Genomic DNA, 21,438 nt, shown 5'->3' on the forward strand with positions numbered 1-21,438 from the left:
TTGTTTGAAGGAAGAACTACAATTATTACATCGGAGGAAGAATAGATGAGACTTCTGGCTTAGCAAGTACACAGATTCCATGCTGGGAATAGTAAGATCTATAGAGGATACCACACTTATAAAAAAGTTACACATGTTCAATTTACACACAAAATTCAAAACAAATTTGTTTCATTCGGTAGGAGTGACTCATAATAATAAAGCAAAAGAGAAGGATAGAAGGAAAGAAGAAAGGAAGGAAGAAGGAGGGGGCAGAAAGAGAGAAGGGAGGGGGAAAGGAAGGCAATAATACCTGAAATCAAACTGCATAGCGATGAAAAATATCCTTATATGTCTATGAATGAATAGAATACATAGTAAGATCCAAATCAGCTGGAAAAGTGAAATGAAAGAGATGCTGTAGCAGCAATTATCTCTGCATAGTTGTATTATGGGTAATAATTGTCTTCATACATTTCTTTTCTTCTTCAAATTATCTCCAGGAAACCTACATTGATTTAATAATTCTAAAACCAATTTATGTAAAATAGATACTTATATGGCTAAATTATTTGCTGAAACATTGCTAAATTTTAAACAAGATAAAATATATAAATTTGAGATTAAAATTAGAACACTTTCACTGAATTAGAGTGATTCACATTGAAATACAAATTACTGCATGCCAAGCCTCATAAAATTTACTTTCTCCTTATGTTAGTGTTTGTAAAGCTGGATTAATTTATCTTCTGTATTAAATGTACAGATCAGTACATTTGGAACAATATTCCAAATTTCTAAAGTTTCTCTATGTGTTTTTTTCAAATAGGATGCTTTGCCCCAGAGTTTCATTTCCAAGACATTTTACTGGTTTTGTGATTGTGATATCTAATAAGATGCCATGGACCAAAAAAGGCTGAGTGATTGCACATTTCTGAAACTAGTGTGAAGAATTTAAATGAACACTTTGTTTGAATATTTCTTTCTGTCATTGCAGTTACCGTTTTGTATTCTGTGTAAAAGTTGCTTTGGTGTTTGTCAGTATCCATCCATGGTTATGAGGACTTCTAGGAAATACGTAAAATTAAGAAATGGAAATCATTTAATGATAATAAGACCTTAGAGTTCCATGCAAGTAATGAAGAACCATATTATTTCCTGCTAATAGTGTTTGTTTGTTTGTTTTCCCCCTTTAGAAATAATTAAGCATAGCTAGGCACAGTGGTACACACACATAATCCCAGCAGCTTGGGAGGCTGAGGCAGGAGGATCTCCGGCTCAAAGCCAGCCTCAGCAAAAGCGAAGCACTAAGTAACTCCGTGAGACCCTGTCTCTAAATAAAATACAAAATAGGACTGGGGATGAGGCTCAGTGATGGAGTGTCTTTGAGTTCAGTTCCTAGTACCAAAAAGGGGGGGAAAAAAAAAAGAAAGAAAGAAAAAGAAAAGAAAAGAAATAATTCAGCATAACTCTTGTACTGCCAGATTATTTTCAATGATTGACATTTCATGGTGTTAATAATCAAATAATCAGGTTTATTTTTTGCATTTGAAATGACTTAGTTTAACTTACAAACTTATAAATGGATGCCTTTTTTAACTAACCAACTTCATCACAGGATGTTTATAACCATACACAAATTACTTTGGTAAAACTTACCTATAATAGTTTCATGTTAAGAACACCAACTTTTTCAGTGCCAGGGGATCTTCTGCCCACATTAGTTTCTTCAAAGTCTTCAAACTGGACCTTAACTATGCTCCTTGCATGAAATTGCTGTCTGTGGTTTTCATGATTTTAACTTTGGCTGCCATTAGATAAGAAAATTTTTAAACATTTCTTATAAATCTTTACTGAGAACAGCTTTCTCAAAACAATTGTGAAAACAAGTTTCATAAGGTATTTTTCAGAGCTCAGAATATTTAGCCCATCGCATTCTCAAATGAGAAAGAAATAAAAAATGTGTAAAGTCAATCCTGTTTGGAATACATGGCTTTATAAAAAAGAGTATCATGATGACTAAATATGTTCTCCCTGTTTGGGATGTTTCAGGTGAAGTTTGAAAATATTTTTATAAGCAATTGGTGTGAAATGACTTTTCAAAAGTTTCCTTATTCAATACCAAGTTCCCTTGGTAAACTTCATAAGAATTTTTTTAAAACTAGAAAAAGAATTTTATGTGAAATCAAAGTATATGAAATGTAACAATGACCAGGATCTAATGTTTTCCTCCACTTACATTTGTATGCAGAATATATATTTCCCCACATAAGAGATAACAGTGAAAATGAAAATTTAAAAAAAATGTATATTGAGTTTGTTGTATTTGCAAGTAGTCAACTTTTGAAGTAAGTGAAAATTCATACTCTTCCCCTTTCAATTGTTTTCACATTAGTGACTGTCTTTAAGAAAATGAATATATCAAGAAATACTGGAAACCCCCTGCCTTTCAGAAGTGATGATTAACTTGGGAGTTTGCATGCTTTATAGGCCAATAAAGTTTGGTATAAGTAATGGATCTGAATATTTTGAATTTTTTCTCCATAAATGGATACTATAAAATATTTATCAACATTGAAATACATTTTACCTACATTTACAAGATGTAAAACTGTGGTATAGTATTTTATTAGTTATTCTACTACTTTACTTTATTTGTGTTTTTGTTATTTTGACTTCAATTAAAAAATATTTTTAATTTGCTTTAGTATGCTTTATTAAAGTGTGATTTTTATAATTGGAGTTAGAAAAGTCAGTTGGCCTAATGCACACAAAGCATTTATTTGATTGGGTTTTTAGATTTGTTGACATATATAGGTGATAGTTTCAAATCGTTTTTTCTAGGAGGATTAATCTCTACCCAATCATTGTGCATATTCCCAGTCAGATTTAACCCCGACAAGATTCTATTCAGTATATTGTTTGCTAGTAATTCATTTTGAATGTGAGATTTTAGAATAATACTTACCTACATTTTAGATTCTCTAACTAGAATAGGCACATCGAAATAGGCAAGAAAATAAAGAAACCATAGAATAAGAGTATAAAATTTCTAAATGTTTAAATTGCTACTTTTTTTCAGTAATCATTCAAAATATTAGTCTCTGGGGTGCTTTTAAAATTTTCTATGTAGTATTTACTCGCTGTAATATGTTGCCTCTCTCTCTAAACTCTTCTGTTGTGTGTGTGTGTGTGTGTTTTTTTCTTCCAGTTACTGGCTAACAAACAAAGTTCCCATAAAAAGACCCAGCACAGGACTCCTCATGTATACACTTGCCACAAGATTCTGTGATGAAATTCACCTGTATGGATTCTGGCCATTCCCTAAGGATTTAAATGGAAAAGCTGTCAAATATCATTACTACGATGACTTAAAATATAGGTACTTTTCCAATGCGAGTCCTCACAGAATGCCATTAGAATTCAAAACATTAAATGTGCTACATAACAGAGGAGCTCTAAAATTGACAACAGGGAAGTGTATAAAGCAATAAAGCACATTTTAAAACATACAAGCAAACTGAATATGCACTTCTTTTATGAAGATGCTTCTGAAGATTTGAAAACAGGATCCCAAACAAGTCTGGGTTTCAGCATTCACCAATTAACTGAAAGACTGATAAAGGAAATTCATGTGAAATCCACTACCAGCTGATGAAATACCTGCAAAGTGCTCTAAAAATTAAACATTTTGACTTCAAGGGTCCTAGTAAGTGCCACTTCCACTAAGAATACAGTTTGAATGTATAATCAGTAGTGTTTACAAGATCAAACAATGCATTTGTCATTAATTAGCAAAGCAAATATGTTCATCACTTTTGGGCTGCCGCTGCAAAGCAAAGCACATGAGAAGAGGAGAACCCAGGAACACAACTCAGCCCTTGGGAAATGAAATTGTTCTTATCAGCAGAAATCAAGATGGAACAATTTGAGCAGTGAAATCTGTAAGATTAGACAACTCAAAAGAATGCCTTCAGTCAGGACTCTGAGTCTGATCATGAATGTTATGTTTTTGTTTGTGTTTTTAGATTTCTTTGGGGGGAGCATGGCGGTCTTCTGAAGTCTCTTTTGATTTAGGTATTGGGATACTCAGAAATCCTTTCTGAGAAACAGAAATGGGAAATACATATGAATGAAAAAAATAAATGTCAAGTAATCATTTCTAAAGTTCTCATAATTTTAAAGAACAATCACACAGTTTTTATTTTTTTAAGTTTTATTTTGCGCAACTCTAAACCTCCAGATTAATTTCCAGTGGTGTAGAAGGTACCAGCTAAACTGTACCACTCAGTATTACTGGACCATTTTAAAGGAAAGATGTTCCAGGTCATCTGAAATGGTAAAATTAGCAGGAAAAAAAAAAAAAAAAGCACTTTAGGTACCAAAGATTATACTCATGTTTCTACACAACATACCATTCTCCTTTCATGAAGATGAATATATTATTATGCTACTAACGGGAAAATTATCTCTAAATATTTTAAAATTTCCAAAGTCAAACTTTATTTTTATTGGAGGGAAATCTTCCATACCTTCTTCATTTAGTAATAAATGTGTGGAAACATTTTGCCCTTTAGAATAAATGTTTGATATAGCTGAAATGTGACTTCTAGCTCTTTAATATTCCCCTATGATTCAAAGACAAAGATTGATATGCTCTTTGTATCATACTTAGTGCAAAAATAACATGATTAATAGAACATTTTCATAGCAGAGATGATTAATGTTAAGAGGTTTAACAATGAAACTGTGTCAGCGTTTTGCACTTAAAATGAATTCAATTGACCACTAGTTTTCTGCAAATTTAATCACATTCTTTCTGAATGTGTTTTTAAAGAAACTAAAGTTTTTCATAAGGTGATTTAAAACAGCATAATATATAACAGAATGGGTCAATGAGTTAGTTTTCTTAAAACTTATACTACACTGGTAGGTAATTCTGATGGTAAATTGTTTCTTCAGAAAGCAGAAACACTGTGTTCTCACTTCTTCTTTGGCATGAACTAACTTATATGACTTCTTGTTTCTTGGGGAAGGCACTGAGGAAAGAAGAAATAGCATGAGGAATATGTTTGTTTTGTTTCTGTCCTAGGAAGGCAATGTGAGAATTGAATAAAAGCATGAATTATATATATATATATATATATATACACACACAAATATATATGTATATTCATGCTATTATGGTATAGGATATTCAGAGTAGTATAGTTCTTAATATTTTTAATGATATGTTACTGTTATAAAAAACAAGGTAGAACTTTGGGATACAGAAGACTATATTTTCTTAGGATCCATGTGTCCCCAAGAAAGCAAAATGGACCACATATGGGAGATTCATAGCTAAAAATGAATAGAACTTTAATGTACTTTTATCATTGAATCTCTTATCTATTGAAACTTTTTTAAAAAATGCACATGTTTTGAAGGTAAACTTGAAAAGCATGATTTATCTAACAAATGAAAAGTAGAATCTTTTCATAAAGTATGACTTATTTAATAAATGAAAAGTAGAATTGAATCTCAGTTTGGACGGTTTGCACATAATAAATTGTTTCAGTAGTCTTTAACTTGAATTCAATAGAAATCTAGAAGTCACAAGTAAATCCTTACAGGTAAAATCCAACTTGATGTTCATTCAAAGTATGTCTTAAAAAGCAACAGCAAGGTACCTTGCCATTTTTACTGCATTTTCAGCAAATGTACTTAAATAATTTTAAGGCCACAGCCAACACATTTCAGCCATTCACTGTTCTGTGCATTAATGTTTATCTCATAGATGTATTGGGTAGTGCCTTTTTAGCTTCTTCACTCTGCTTTGTTACCCTACCCTTTCTGTTCTCTAAATACTTGCCCAGTTCTGAAAATGTTCACCATAAAAAAAAGGGCTTCAGTATTGACTGAGACTATTTTTGTTCATCTCAGGGAACTTTCAATACTCAAGAAAGAATTCAATTAAAGGTATTTAGTGTTCAAAGAAGGCAAATGCACAAGTGTATTCCATTCCCTATTGTATATACCTATCCATCTGCCTTCCCCCTTCAATATCTACTGTGGCCTTCTTATAAGGATAGGGCAAGGAGATCATTGAAGACTAACAGCAAGACTAACAAAGAGTTGAGATTTAACCAACAAGGGGGCATATGGGATCAGAGCAAAATCAAATTATAAATATATACTTGAAATACTGGGTATTCTTTTTTCTTTTGAAACTATCTTATATTTACAGCTTTAATTTTTTACTTATTTTTCATGATTTAACCCTGTACCTGGCAATGCTCAGGCAGCTGATTGTGAAATACTCCTGTCATTTAGGTAACATGGTGTTACTGTGCTGTTGACATGAATAGGCCATGGAAATATTTCATCATTATTACCTAGCCTGTTCTATAGTTAATGTTAATTTGCTGAAATAACAAGTGAGTCAGTAATAGATTTTTCTGGGCAAATCTAATGATTCAGCCCACAGGACTGATGAAACTACTGTGGAAGATTTTCTAACTGAAAGAAGGTGCTGGGCATTCAAATGTCTTCATGTATTGTATATCATATGAATTGTATATCAATGGTTAATGGGAATTTTTACATATATGCTTATAGAAGTGATTAATTTAAATAATGCTAGGGGTAGTGTACATACCAACTCGTTACTAAGCTACTACACAGGAAAAGGGTGAACAAAGTAATTTATTTCTAATTGAGTCAGTTAGTCATAATACACATAATGTTGTATTTGGTTCATGAAAGAATTGTTTTCATGTGGTTATCATAAGAACTATCTGTAATTGTGGAAGGGGTGTGGGAAGAGTTATGTATAGTTAGTTGTTATCTCTACAAGTTTGGAAGTTTCCCCATCAAACATTATCAATATACCAATGTTTTAAACAATTGAGTGAGGGTTATTGTTTGTGTTTTAAAAAATCCCAATAAAGCCCACCTAGAAATAGATACTTTATTATATATGTGCTATAGGTATATCTATATAGTACAAATAGACATGTGTGAAACATATATACAATGTTATATATGTGTATTTGTGTGTATACACACTGAGTCTGTAAAACTTACACACTAGATTTGTGTTATGTTAACATCTTCAGGGTCTGCACTGTGAACAACCCTGGAGATATTAGACCACTTGGGAATAAAGAAGTTCTTTTGAGACTTCAGTAACTAATCTGCTTTAAGAGAGACCTACTTTAAAACTGAATTCTGTGTTCATACCTAAAGTTAAAATGAGGGACTAATGTGTCCAAATCTTTTTAAAAAAAAAAAAAAAAAAAAAAAAAAAAAAGAAAAGAAAAGAAAAGGTCTTCAAGCTGGCAGTGTATTTATTTGAATTGCAGTTTTCAGATTGTGACTCCAGGCCTTGTGTTTCTCATTTAAGTAGCACCTTTTAATAGATACTATTTCTTTGTGTAGGCAAAAGCACAAGTGTTTCAAATGTATATAGCAGGAAAAAATATCAGTTTACAGAGATAGCATTGCTGCACAGGATAATTGCCACTGAGTATTTCTTAGATCGTTTATTTGTGGAATTAAGAGATGGGATTTTTTTCTGTCAGGTTCATTCTGTTCAACACTGTTTTCCTATCATCTGTGTATAATAACTGGGTATTATTGTTTCACCATTTGTAAAATTGTAAAATAAATTAAATTCCCTTTTTTCAATTTTTCTCTTGCTTCTTATATTCAAGCCCTTATGTCCACTTGATATGTGAATACTAGGTAATCATTTTTAATAATCGTTTATTGATGCTTTTGTCTTCCTTTCCCTTCAACCACAGTTATCAATAATTAGGTTAAACATTTTATATCAAAGTTTGTGCATGGGAATATGAATAAGACCAGTAGAAACAGGAACATCAGAAAATCCTTAACAATTTTTTGTATAGTACATTTTGTTTGTGGTTTGGGGAATGGAGCATTACAAAAACAATATTCATTTATATCCAAATTATACTCTTCTGACTAAAGTAACTGAGTCATTTCAGATTCAGGGCCGAAGAGGGCAATGATTCCTTATACATATATTCTTGGACTGCCCTTTTTGTGATTTCATCTGCAAATTGCTACTCGTTGCAGTTGGCCTTCTGTGGGATGATTTTGAACAACTGTATACTTAAATCTTCTTTCGTGGCTTTTCATATTTGCCCATCCATGTTTTCATTTGCTACACTGTATCCTAAAGAATATTTTAACTAATTTCATGAGATCTCTTTCAGCATTCTGTAATTTTGAAACTTGCTTATAGACCAATAAGAAACTATTAATAATGATAAATTAGCATAGATGTTATTTTTATATATGTATTATTATGTTTTACCTTCAAAGATTCATAAACAATGAACAGTTCCTCTCTGTTCTTGGAGTATGATCAGAGCTCATCATGTAGAACTCCATTTACTGATGTTTCAGAACATCTTTCAGGATTTTGGTGAGTTTTGGTCACTTTCAATTAGTTTTCAAAAAAGCAATGTTAAACTGAATATGGTGGTGCAGGTTTGTAATCCCAGCTACTTGGAAGAATGAGGCAAGAGGATCTCAAATTCAAGGCCAGCCTGAGCAATTTAGCAAGACCCTATCTCAATATAAAAAGTAAAAAGCACCAGGGGTGGGATTGACCTCTGAATTCCATCTCCAGTAACCCCCCAAAAAATAATACTAAAAATTATTTTTCCTACTGTCAAATATTGAGTACAATATTTATTTATTTATTTTTGTGGTGTCAGGATCAAACTCAGTGCCTCATGCAATGCTAGGAAAGCACTCTACTACTGAACCACACCACCAGTCCCCAAATATTTATTCTTTTGAATAGATTTAGGTTTGTTTTTCTCTGAGATTGTGGCTAGATTTGCTATAATCTTTCTCTATAGTCTGCTGTTGTTCAACAGGCTTTCCAAAGGAATGACATTTTCTCACACAATTCAAAATACTTTTAGGAATTAAAAAGACACTATTGTACACTGCAAACTCTGAGAGTAGGACAGTTACAAAATTAAATTTTTGAAGAACACCAAAATGAATTACATCTTCAATACATATTTTAAGAAGTGTAATTATATGGCATTTTTTTTCATTTTTTTCCTGGAATTAAAAACTAGGCAAACATTATCCTTATAATATATTTATTGTTATTGCATTGTATAAAAATAAGTTTCCTTGTTCCCATATTTGTTTGTATAAATTTAAAATACAGGTATTACAATACAAAATAATTTGCATTCATTTTATTAAGCACAAATTCTGCCAATGTATTGAAATAAGCCTTTCTAAGTTTTTGAAGAAATTTTGTTAGTTCCAAGTGACTAAATCAATGTAATTTGATGTCTTAAGGTTTATACTGTTAGTGTAAAATAGACCGACTACATGCTCATAATAATCCAAAATTTTATGAGACCAATTCACAACTCTCCTATTTTAACAAAACTGAAATTGTTCACACTCTGACCAGTTGTATTCTGAATTCTTTATATGTAGGAATGATTTAATTTCAATAAGAAGCCTATGACAGGAGTGCTGCAAGTATTCCAATTTTATGGATAAGATTAAGGGAGAGGTTATATGATTTGTTTGAGGTCACACAGCTCAAAAGGGAGACAGCCAAAACTGGAGCCCACTGACTTCAGGGCCCACCCTCTTAACAGTCACATTTGATGCTGCCTTCTCTTAACTGGTAAGAATTTCCCTGGGAAACTGTTACTGAAGATATTATTATTTAATGAGCACAGATGAGAAGTATAGGTACATATATAGAAAGAACATGTAACTTAGACTTGGAAAAGTATTAATGATCACTGTCTCAAAACAGCACAATTATTTTATTTTATTTTATTGTGATACTGGGGATTGAACCCAGGGTCTTGTGCTTGCGAGGCAAACACTCTACCAACTGAGCTATATCCCCAGCCCCAGCACAATTATTTTTAATGATGAGAATATATACGCCTTCCAGGTCAATGTCTCTCCCCTGAACAATGCTGGATAAATACTGCCATTTCTTGCTCCAAACTCTTGGTATATGTTTTTTATGCATGCTGAATTTCCATTGAGTTAGAATCTTATTTTATGTATCACAAAATTCTTTATATTACAGTCATTGTAAAGTTGAAGTTCCTATCAAACATTTTGCTTGAATTTGAGGGTTTCATTCATCTCCATTAGAAACTCTTTATAGAAATCTCTTAAGGTTAAATTTCTGAAGATGACTAAGCTCATCAATTTGATATTGATTTCTTTTTAAACTGGGATTTCTCTCTCTTCCTAGGTATGGGAGGTGCCTAATTTTCAAATTAAGGGGACAGTTTAATGATTTCCCCTATAAGGGAAAATATTTCAGTCACTTAGTTGTATAATTTCTAGAATTCCAATAACTACACTATGTGAAAGAATTAAATATCAATGTAAATATATAGCTACTTATTTATTTATGTATTTACATTTTCCAAATTGTTGATTTCTGACTCCATCAATAATGTAAAATATTTCAGTAAAAGAAAAAGTGTAGCGATTCATGATGTTCCAGAAAAAAATGTGTTCAGTAAATGACAACTCTATCTTCCTCTTGAAACTTTTTCTAACTTTTCTGTTAGGTAGGAAAATAATTTTTAAAGAACATGCTTTGGATAATACTTCTAAATATAACGAAAATGCAAGAAGAGAGCAAAATAAGAGCTTCACTTGCAAAAACTTATACTTATTTTACTCAGTGTTTTCTTTTCCCATAGACTGAATAATATTTACAAATACGGAAAATATTAAAATTGACATTTATTCTCCAAATATTTTATATTTTTTGTAGAAACAATTACTCACTTTTCTAAAATATTGATCTTACCATGGCTACATTTCTAATAAAGTTCCCACTGCTAACCACTATTGCTCATTCTAGGCAATACACATAAATCAGTTAGCTTTAAGTCAGTACTAGCACAGGAAGGAAAAAAAAATTGCTTTGAGGTACTAATTTTCACTTTCTGGAACAACTCAGGGTACTGTAGTATGATCGCTCATTGCTGTCTGCCCCTTCCAGCTTCCTTAGCCCCAGTCTCCCAACACCATGCAGATTGGCTGACTACTAGCACATCTGCCAGTGCTGCCAAAATGTAAACACACTCAGCTGGTAGCAGATGTTTTCCAGGAAAGATCGAGACCACTGGAGTTATGCTGCTTTGGATTCTACGTTAGTTAATCTCTATGGTTGGGTATAAGGCCATTATGTTCCAACAGATCATTTTTTTCGCAGGAATAGAACAGTAACAGAGTAAGTGCCTGTTCAACTCTTGGATATTGACACTGTAATATACGTTGAAACATTGCTAAAGTCTCTCCTGAAGGAAGGACTGATTGTGTATAGAGGAAAAAGAGGGTTGGGAGGGGTGGGGTGAAGGAAAAATAACAGAATGAGACAAACATCATTACCCTAAGTATATGTATGATTACACAAATGATACAACTCTACTTCATGTACAATCAGAAAAACAAGTTGTACCCCATTTATTTACAATGAATCAAAATAAATAAATTATAAAAAAAGAAAGTTTATTTTACTTTAAGACACATTTACTTAGCTCTTTCAAGATAAAATATTAGCTTTAGTAAGAGAAAAAGATCCTTTCTGTTTTTCTGTGGTTATCAGTGTAATTTGAGTTAGTGTTCTTGTGCGATGTTTGAATAATTGTCTTTATTTGTAGTTTTGGTTCTCCTATTTATCAAAAATACCAGGACTTTACTTATGCATTCATTTCACTTAATTTTATAGATCCTTAAAACATATTTCTCTTTTTTGAGTTTATAAACTAATGCTGTATGCATGTATTGGCAAATCTTGATGGCATACAAAATTTAAAAATTATTCATCTTATAAAGTAATTATACTTATTCAACATATATAAAGTAATACAAGTGATACTATCTACTAATATTAAACATTTGGAATGCCTTTTATCATGGTTGTCAAAATTTAAATGATGACCTGTATAAGAAATTTTTAAAATACCATTTGGTGACAAGTGCTTTACTCTTAGTGGTTCCAGATATCCAGGAATTTAAACGATACTGGTGGATGGAACCATCAATTTTGGCCTTTACAAATGTGTAGTCAAGAAAGCATCTTCAGACCAGTGGCTGCTGAACTGAGTTTTAAAGGACATATTAAATTTAATACTTATTCATTAACAACTTATGACACATACACAACAGGAGCAAGCAGTATTTATATCTATGAGCCTTATTTCAGTTGTTGGGATAACAAGCAACATAGGACCTCTGATCATCCTTGAATGAATTCAGCAGAAGATTTGTCAGGACATGAAGAACAGAAGTATTTCAGGAAAGATCTGAGTCTGGTGGAATGGCACCATCTTTTCTGATAAATTGCACTGATACCTTCTCTGAAATCTTGAAATATCCTGAGCAGATGACATGGGTGAAGTAGGGCATATTTGTAGCTGGATGATAGAATCAAGAAAAACAATATCCTAGTAATAAGAAAAACAATATTTTATTAACACAAAACCCAAATAGTAGAAACCATGTGTATTTATTTATTTATCTAAATATTAGAGTTTTAAAAGTTTTATTATTCAAGAAAATTGAAAAATCCTACAATCTCTACTTATGGAAATCACTACCATCCATCCTGACCATAAATTCTCAGCTTTATTGCTGAATTACAAGTTTAAATAAAACTGAAGCCTACTCTAAGCCAAGGACTTTGCACCAAAACCAATTAAATGAGTACTTCAGAAATTATCCATTGTGTAATACTTCTACTGCCAAATATCACTGTCTTAATATTTACTTTGTGTTACTAGCTTAAAGGAATGCACCATAAAAGAAAATGTCTTGTACTTGATTCTAAATAACAAGTTGTTTCTTGAAAGGTTTCTTTTAGTATGATTCCAACAACCTTCAAATAAAACTGCCAAAATGTTCAAAATATTATTTGGAAACCTTCTAATATTACTTGTCTCTCCTCTGTAGAATTCCCCTTTTATATTCTTCTCCAAAATGTGCTTCTGGAAGACTTTTCTTTAATCTTTTTCTTCTCTCTTTGCCCCTCTAAAAGTCTTATCTATTTTGATCTTTTGTAAATGTTGGTAGATATATGGACACTTGGAAGAAGAAAAATCAAGTAATCTATTCATAGAAAAGTGTGCATACTTATTTCTTATTGTAGGTTACTCTTAAAACACCATTTGAAGGAATTTACATGGAAATTGGCAAATGTTCCTTGGAAGAAGCAGTGAGGAACCAGGCAAAGTATAACAGGAAAGGGTAGAAAGCCTACATAGAGTTGTATTTCAAATTGAGGATTTCTGTGAATAATGGGTATTCAATCTTACCTGGACTGAAGAGCCAGGTGATGTGGACCTAAAAATACAAGGTATGAAAGATTGAAGTTATTACCCATCAGACCTTATCCTCAATTGAGAGTTTCCCAACAAGTCATTCAATCTCTCAACTTCTGGGTTCTACATGTAAATTCTAAGCTACTTCCTGGAGGGTATCCCTTACCATGTGTTTAAAATCATTCAATCATCATTAAGAGACATGAGATACCATCTACACAAATTTGTTTGCTGAATCAGTGGCTGAAATCATAGTTGAGGTCAAGGAAAGCAAAGTAGTATAGAGCAGTTTGCTTTTGTCCTTCCAGTAAATTACTTGCATAACATGGTCTCACCATTAATTCCAATTCATAACCAATTCACCAACTTGCTGGAGGTCAGTCATATTTCCAGAAGGCTAAATACAGTTAGTTTTGCAACTGTCATTTGTCCATTCAGCAGTGGCAGCCGCTAATCAGATTTAATAAAAGGGAATCCATACTATTGAATCCATGCATAGACCCTGCCACCTTAGACAACCTGTTGGTGAACCCATTATACAGATAGCATAGTAGTTGAGACATAGCTGACTGATATTTATCAAAATAAGCCATCTTGTCCACCCAGTGGTTGAGATTTTCCTCCTCCTTAGAATTTCTCTATAAGACATTATTTTGAAACACAAAATAATCCAAAAATGTTGAGTTTTATTTCTTATACATCTACATACAATACTCCACAATTGCCTCCCCCCAATCATTGTCTCTTTATATCCCTATATAACTAACTGGTAAAAAATAATTTGCCACTTTGATATAAAGTTAATGACCAAGAATACCACTAACTGTTTACTGTGAAGATTTCCCATCAGTGCTGTCCCACAGGACTGCACCTGGGTCATGCTAAAGATTAATCAATGGTGCTGCTTCAGATTTTGTCCTGAGAATTCTAGAATAATGAAGACATCAAGATGATAGGAGGAGCCAGGCATGGTGGTATATGTCTGTAATCCCAGCAGTGGGGAAGGCTGAGGCAGGAGGATGGCAAGTTTAAAGCCTACCTCAGCAAAAACAAAGCACTAAGCAACTGGGTGAGACCCTGTCTCTAAATAAAACACAAAATAGGACTGGGAATATGGCTCAGTGGTCAAGTGCTCCTGAGTTCAATCCCCGGTATGAACCACCCCTCCCCCCAAAAAAATAGATGATAGTAGGAAATATGAGTCTGGAATTCAAGAGAATGGCAGAACTGAATATTCATCTTTGTGGAGGACATGGGATATGTTATCTCAGCTGTACCAGACAGATTTTGTCACCAATACTTTAGAGTTTACCTCAGCTTAAAAGACCTGCCTTGTTCAGAGTCACTCCAATATCAGAACATCTCACATTCAAGGATGAATTGAGGTAAGTATCTAAAGTATCTTGAGTTGATATGAGACCACTGTGCTAGATGATAGTTCTAGAGTTCCCTTTCTGTTGCATAGGATAAGCGGACGATCTCTTACACAATTTGACTTTCCTTTCTGTTATATTTGAATCTGAAGTGTCCCACAAAGTTTCATATGTGTTGAAGGCTTGGTACTGAAAGCATCAGATAGTCAAAAGTAGAGCTTTTGGGAAAGATGACAACATCAGTGGATGAATCCATTGATATATTAATGGGCTACTGGACGGTGGTGAAAACTATGTGCTGAGGTATGGTTGGTGGAAGTAAGTTACAGGGACATGCCCTGGAGGGGTACATGTTTTCTCTGGTACTTTCCTCCTGCCCCTCCTGTCTCTCTACATCCCTCTCTACTTTGGGGCTGCTACCAGGTAAGCAGCTTTCCTCTGTATACATCCTCTTCCACGACCAAAGCAATAGAGACTGTTAACTATGCACTCAAACTTTAGAAACCATGACATGATGCCAAATAAACTTTTTCTCATTTAAGTTGTCTATGTCTGATATTTTCATCTCAAAAAGGTGACTAACACAGAACATTGGTACTGAGAAGTTAGGTTGTTGCTGGAACAATATATCACCATGTGGTTCACAAGTCTTTGGAACCGGTTGCAGAAAGAATTTGGAAATGTTTGGAGACTCAAACGTTATAGATAATCCTTAGAATTCTGTAAGTGGAGCTTAATGGATAATTCCAGTGGGGCTCAGACAACCAGAATGCTGATAGGACTGCAGGTAAGTAAGACTGTACTTGTAAGGTTTTAGATGGGAATGGGTACTTCAGAATTGGACTAGAGGGTTTTTTTGTCCCCATTTTGTCTATGTCCTGAGACTTTGTAGGAGACCAAATTTAAAAGTTATAGACAAATTTATTTGGTGGGGGCCATTTCAAGGAAGTACTGCTTCCAGGTTGTGGCATGGATATTGCGGGAAGTTTTTAGTCAAGTTTACAGTGAGAATTGGAAGCAAGAAGAAGAGCAAAAATATTTGAAAGATTTGCAGTTTGACCAGAATAGCTTTTGTACAATTGGGGCCAAGGAAGGGGTGATTGCTGAAAAGATTAGTATCATTACAGGGAAAATAAGTACTTTTTTTACAGAGACAATAGGAAAGATGTCTTGAGGACTTCTCAGAAATTGGTCCAACTCTACCAACTTCAGGCTCAAGGATGTAAAAGTAAAAACTGATTTGTGAGGCTTTCTTTGAGAAGAGAACACCTGGTCGGACACATAGGATCATCGAGATGGTTGTTTCCCAGGATTCCTTTCACAATATTCAACTATGCAGAAACTCAGAAGCTGTTGCAGCCATGGTCCAAGTGGGTCAAGTTATTATTACTGCTGGCAGTAGACCATGGCATCATCCATGTGGTCCTGGTTTTTGTAGGCACAAGGAATGAATGTTACTGGGTCAGATCCTTGCACCCAAGTTTTAAAGATAGTCCTGTGAAGTAAAGCAATGTGCGTCACGGTTGGAAGCAGACAGGCCATAAGCATGTGAAGCATGAAGCTGTGAGAGTGTAATTAAAGTTGCAATGAAGACCTAAAGATGTTAGAGATGCCAGGAACGTGAATCATCTGCTCAGGAATGCTGCAGGCAGTGAGCAGAGTCAGTCCAAGAGAGAGGCCATGTATGCTGTCACTAACCAGTTCACAGGGACAGGGCTGCCTCAGTCTTTTGGAGCCTGCAACATACCACCTCTGACCCTCCATGAAAAGCCAACTCACACATCTTCTACCCAGTCATTGTTCTTCTCCATCCAGTTCACAGATATTAATCCCTAATAAAAATCCAACTTAAATAATTCCATTACAGTGAATGTTTCAAGAGAATTCAACTCGTGGGAATGCTGAAGGTGGCAGAAAAATCAAGTAATATGATGACACCTATTTGGAAATGAGGAATCCATTTAACCAATGTTGCTAGGTGAAACAGACACCTGCTGGCTTAAATGGTGTTGAGCTGTTACAAGTAACAACTATAAATTCAGATGGTTAGGTGACAGGCATAGGGAAAATAGTAAGTGTAAGGATACTAGAACTGAGTGGCTACTGTTGGGATCAATAGTTGATGCTCTAGAAAAAAGATAAGGTAAAAACAATAAATGTGACTTAATAGGCATTTGAAGAGTAACAGGAAAGATAAAAGGACTCTCAGAGAATTAACGCCAACAATACAGACATTCTTCTGCACTGAGAAGGCAGAGAAAGCTGAGCAAGTCCAGTATTTGACCATCTAAATAAAGGAATGCTTAACTTCAAAAAAGAAAACTTTCAACCAAAGGAACTTGTTATGTCAAATCATAGTCTTATCCCCAGGGAAGAAATGAGATTCAGTTACAAGCCTTGCCAAATATTGAATTTTTAAATTTTTCTGAACTACATTTATAGTGTTCTATAGCAACATAAGGCTAATGACATGGTGGCACACTTCAACACATTCCTTCTTTGATAAATTGTAGAGGAAATTTTATATCCTGTAACCAGGTTATGTCTATGTAGGCCAAGGATGATGGTTATAATAAGGCAAAAGGCTTAGTCTTGGCTCCCTTTCTCATTTAAGGCCAAATCTCTGATTTTTGTTTCATCTGTTAACTGAAGAGAGTAATTACACTCCCACAGATTCTGACACTTCAAAGTGCTGAGATCTAATAATTTATAGAAAATAATTTTAAATGTGAAAATAATTTTGTGATATGCAGAGTATACTAGATATTAAAGTGGTTGAAAGACTCATTTCTCAAAACAAATAGAATACAGAAATATTAGCATATTAACATATTTATAGCAAAATACAATAAGGGCCCTTGAATTTTCCATGAAATCTTTATAAACATTTTTATATTATTAAATGATATGTGATTTACTTTGAATGGTTTTAAGCTCAATAAAAGTAGAATTATACCATATTATTTTAGTACTAGATTTCTCTTACTATGACATGTGTGGTCTATTTTTATCTTGATGCATGTATCACCATTTCATACATTTTCACCATTATCCAGGATCCCATTATATGAGTATATATTCCAAAGTGTTTTCTTTTAAATATTCAAATAAAGAATAATTCTCAGAAATGAACCAGGCTCCAACTTTTCAGCCACAAAGGTAGTTTCTCTGCATGTAGCAAGACGTACTTCCTGTGCACACCAGTATATCTCAAGTCAAAAAGTTCTGTTAATTACAGGTTGATCCTCCAGGTAAACATTTTCCCTTGCCACAAATCTTTAAAACCATTGCCTCTAAAGGAAATAGGGTATTTGAAGGAGAAAATGCTCTCAGGGTGACAAGGACCCTGACTGTATTAAATGATAGCTATTATAGATCTAAAGGTAGTTTTCTCTTATACTTTTCCATTAACCCCTCAGGTATTTCTGTCCTCTCATATATTTTATTGCATTTCTTCATGCTTAAACTTTGTTGGCTAGAGGAGAATAAAGATTACTGTCCCTCACTGATTGGTAAGTTCATGGCTGAGACCACTATAAGAAAGACAAATTAACAAGAGAGAAACTGTATGCAAATTGTTTAATAAATGTTTTACATGCCATAAGAATCTTTAAAAATAAAGACTCAAAGAAACAGGGAAACCTGTATATTTTATACTTAGGTTTAATGATATGTGATCAGTCATGGGAAAACATGATTATACAAAGTGTGTGATTTAATGGTGACAGATTGAGAGTGGGGATCTGAAGGACACAGTACAACCTATTGGTTCAGATTCTTCTCTGTAGACCTGTATTTTCAGATGTAAGAATGTTATTTTCCTCTGAGTACCTGCCAAATAAGGTCTTATGACCTGTTTCAAGAGAAAAAGGCAGGAGAAATCAGAATGATTCTCCTAGGTTTTATAGCCTGATTTAGGGAAGAAAAGTGAGAGAAAGGAGAGTTGCTTTCCTGCTCTGCTTCTAATGTTTTCTCAAATGCCAAGTGCCATATTTTGGGGTAGTGTGTCCCAAACTTCATCAGGGCCAACCAGCATGTTTTAGCCATACTACTTTTTGTTTTTCAGACTATTATGTTCACCATCCATTTTCTATTGCCTCTGATCTATTTCTATTAGGACATCCCTCTTGATACCCCATTTCCCATGTTATCTAGATAGCATCTAACATTTGAGTCTTAGCTGAACCATCAGTCTATGTTGCCTCTTTAGAATTCTGTGAACAATTCTGTTATTATTACTTATTTAATTGTATATTTCATAGTTGTTAATAGTTTAGGGGCATAAGTTGGATTTTATTAGTTCAACCCTTTATGACCAGGCTGCTGATCACACCTAGCATATAAGTAGGTTCATGATACCTTTATTTGGATGAATAATTTAATCACTGTGTTTTACCACTCCAAGGCATAAATATTTAAATAATTTAACATTAGAGGTATTAAATCAGACAACAGGGACTGTTGAAAGATTAACTGGAAGTTCTGTTATGTTTCCATTTCACCCAAAAGATAAAGTGTCTTACAATTTATGATGTCTTTGGTTCTATAAAATACAAACAAACAAAAAAATCAAAAGATAATTAATGTTGAAAGTGCTTGAAGTTTGAAATCATCTTATGCTTATTGTATTTTAAATTTAGTATATCGTATAATAATAAGGTACAAATGCACTAATTATTAACTATCAAGTGGTATTGACCAGAACCTTTCTGTCTGTCACATATGTATTCTCAACATAAGTTGCTTAACTATTTCTTTAATGCACCATTAGTTAGTTGGAATACCACAAATTACTACAACACAAAATTTGATCATAGGAACTTAGGATACTTTGATGACAAGCATTATTGGTAAATAATACCAGATCATCCACAAAGAAAATCTTTGAAACTGGAGACAGGAAAACAAGTTAACTCTAGTCAGACAATAAGTAAAGTTTTTAGAGACCTTGACCACAGGATAATATAGCACTTCTCATATATAATAAAAATAGTAACACTATTATGTTGTAAAATAATTGGAAGAAAGCAAAATGTCTTCAGGATGTGTTTATCCATTTGTAAGAAAATTAATTACAAAGTCCTAAAAAAGTATATGCCTCTATTAGACTGGTTATCTTCCTATGGAGTAGTCTGGCATTGGTCGCATTCAGGCATCACGAATAGGTAGAAAGAATTTCACAGTGTACTTAAATCTAATCTCCTTTACTTTCAATAATGACAAAAAAGAAAGAAAGAAAGAAAGAAAAAGAAAGAAAAAAGAAGAAATGAACAAATAAAGAAAGATAGAAAGAAATCACCTGCAAATGACCCATAACACATATAATTAGATCTGAAGTGCACATCATGGACTCCTGTTTGAGACAGACTCTGCTTGTACATACTGAATAAAGCAGTGCCAGGAAAGAAGGGCTCCTGGCAATACCTCTTCATAAAATTCAGGCCTCTGCAGTTCAGGAGGCAGGAAGTACTAGTTTCCTTGTTCTGAGCTGTCACTGCTCTTCCATTGTCTCCAGAGTTTCCTAAAGTGTAAGACTTAAGTGATCCATCACGGATCTGGCTTTGGACACTTGCTTGTTGGCTCCCACATTCCATATGACCCCATACTTTCCATCAGCCAAATGTTCACCCAAAACCTGCTAGATCTAATAAATAAATGGAGAAAATTTACCAAATATAAAATCAGCATACAAAAGTCTGTGGAATTTTTATACACAAATAACAACCTAGCAAAAATAGTAATCAAGAAAAGAATCCCATTTATAATAGCATTTAAAAAAAGAAACAGGAATAAATTCAACCAGGGAGATGAAAATTTGTGCTCTGAGATCTATGAAACATTAATGAAAGAAATTAAAGTGGACAATAAACAAATGGAAAGTTATTTATGCACACAGTTTGGAGTAATTATTATTGCTAAAATAACCATACTACTTAAAGCCATATATAGACACAAGGCAATTCCTTGGATGCTAAGTGGTTCTGTGAATCACTGAAAAAGTTGAGCAGGAAGTGATGGTAATGGGTAGATTGTACTACAAGGAGTAAGTTCCAGATAAACATATTTTTATAGCAGATATATTTGTTTCACCAATTTACAAAATGCCTTAAAATGCTAAGTAGCATACAATTTCATTGACATTGTTATTTAAGTGTTATTTAAGTACCTTAAAATGTACTTGTCCTAATAATTTTTTTAGGTATGCTTTGACCTTTGAACATGGAATTAATTTACACTAAGGTGATTTTATAGTAATTTACAGCAAATATAAAACAGTCTATTGTGACTGATAGATTGTATTTACTACCAGAAACACTGACTGCTTCTCCGTTTCATGAAGTTCAGAAATCAGTGTGTTATTAATTGTGTTCTGCATAGCATATACATATCATTCTAGTTATTCTATGACCCATTCATCCTGGAAAAGAATTACTTCTAAGAGCTATGCAGTTTTTGGAAAAATCATTAAAATGCCCCCATCTATTTCTAATTTTGAATAAGAGAATTCTTGTTCATGTTGAGACTATTTAGGAAAAATGGTACAATTATTTGACAGCAATTTCTCATTACTGTTTTTCCCCAATTTAATTTTTTGCAGCTATTTATTAAATGCTGGCTGGAAATGAATATTTCCTTCAATGTCCTTACCTTGTTTACTTCTTTTTATCTTTAATGAAAAACCACACGTGATAGTTTATGTAAATACATCTTTAAAAAAGAAATATGTAGAA

General features: G+C 33.4%; 1 protein-coding gene across 1 annotated transcript in view; it reads left to right on the top strand.

Annotated features, from left to right (window-relative positions):
• Nucleotides 1-7,288, top strand: part of ST8SIA4 (ST8 alpha-N-acetyl-neuraminide alpha-2,8-sialyltransferase 4) — a 94,947-nt gene extending 87,659 nt beyond the window's left edge. The window contains exon 5 of the mRNA XM_079145893.1: nucleotides 3,191-7,288. Within this exon, the coding sequence (XP_079002019.1) occupies nucleotides 3,191-3,473 (283 nt within the window). The 3' untranslated portion in view covers nucleotides 3,474-7,288. The remainder of the gene's footprint in view (nucleotides 1-3,190) is intronic.
• Nucleotides 7,289-21,438: the final 14,150 nt, after the last annotated feature.

Source organism: Sciurus vulgaris (assembly GCF_902686455.1).
Source record: "Sciurus vulgaris genome assembly, chromosome: 6".
NCBI classification, from domain to species: domain Eukaryota; kingdom Metazoa; phylum Chordata; class Mammalia; order Rodentia; family Sciuridae; genus Sciurus; species Sciurus vulgaris.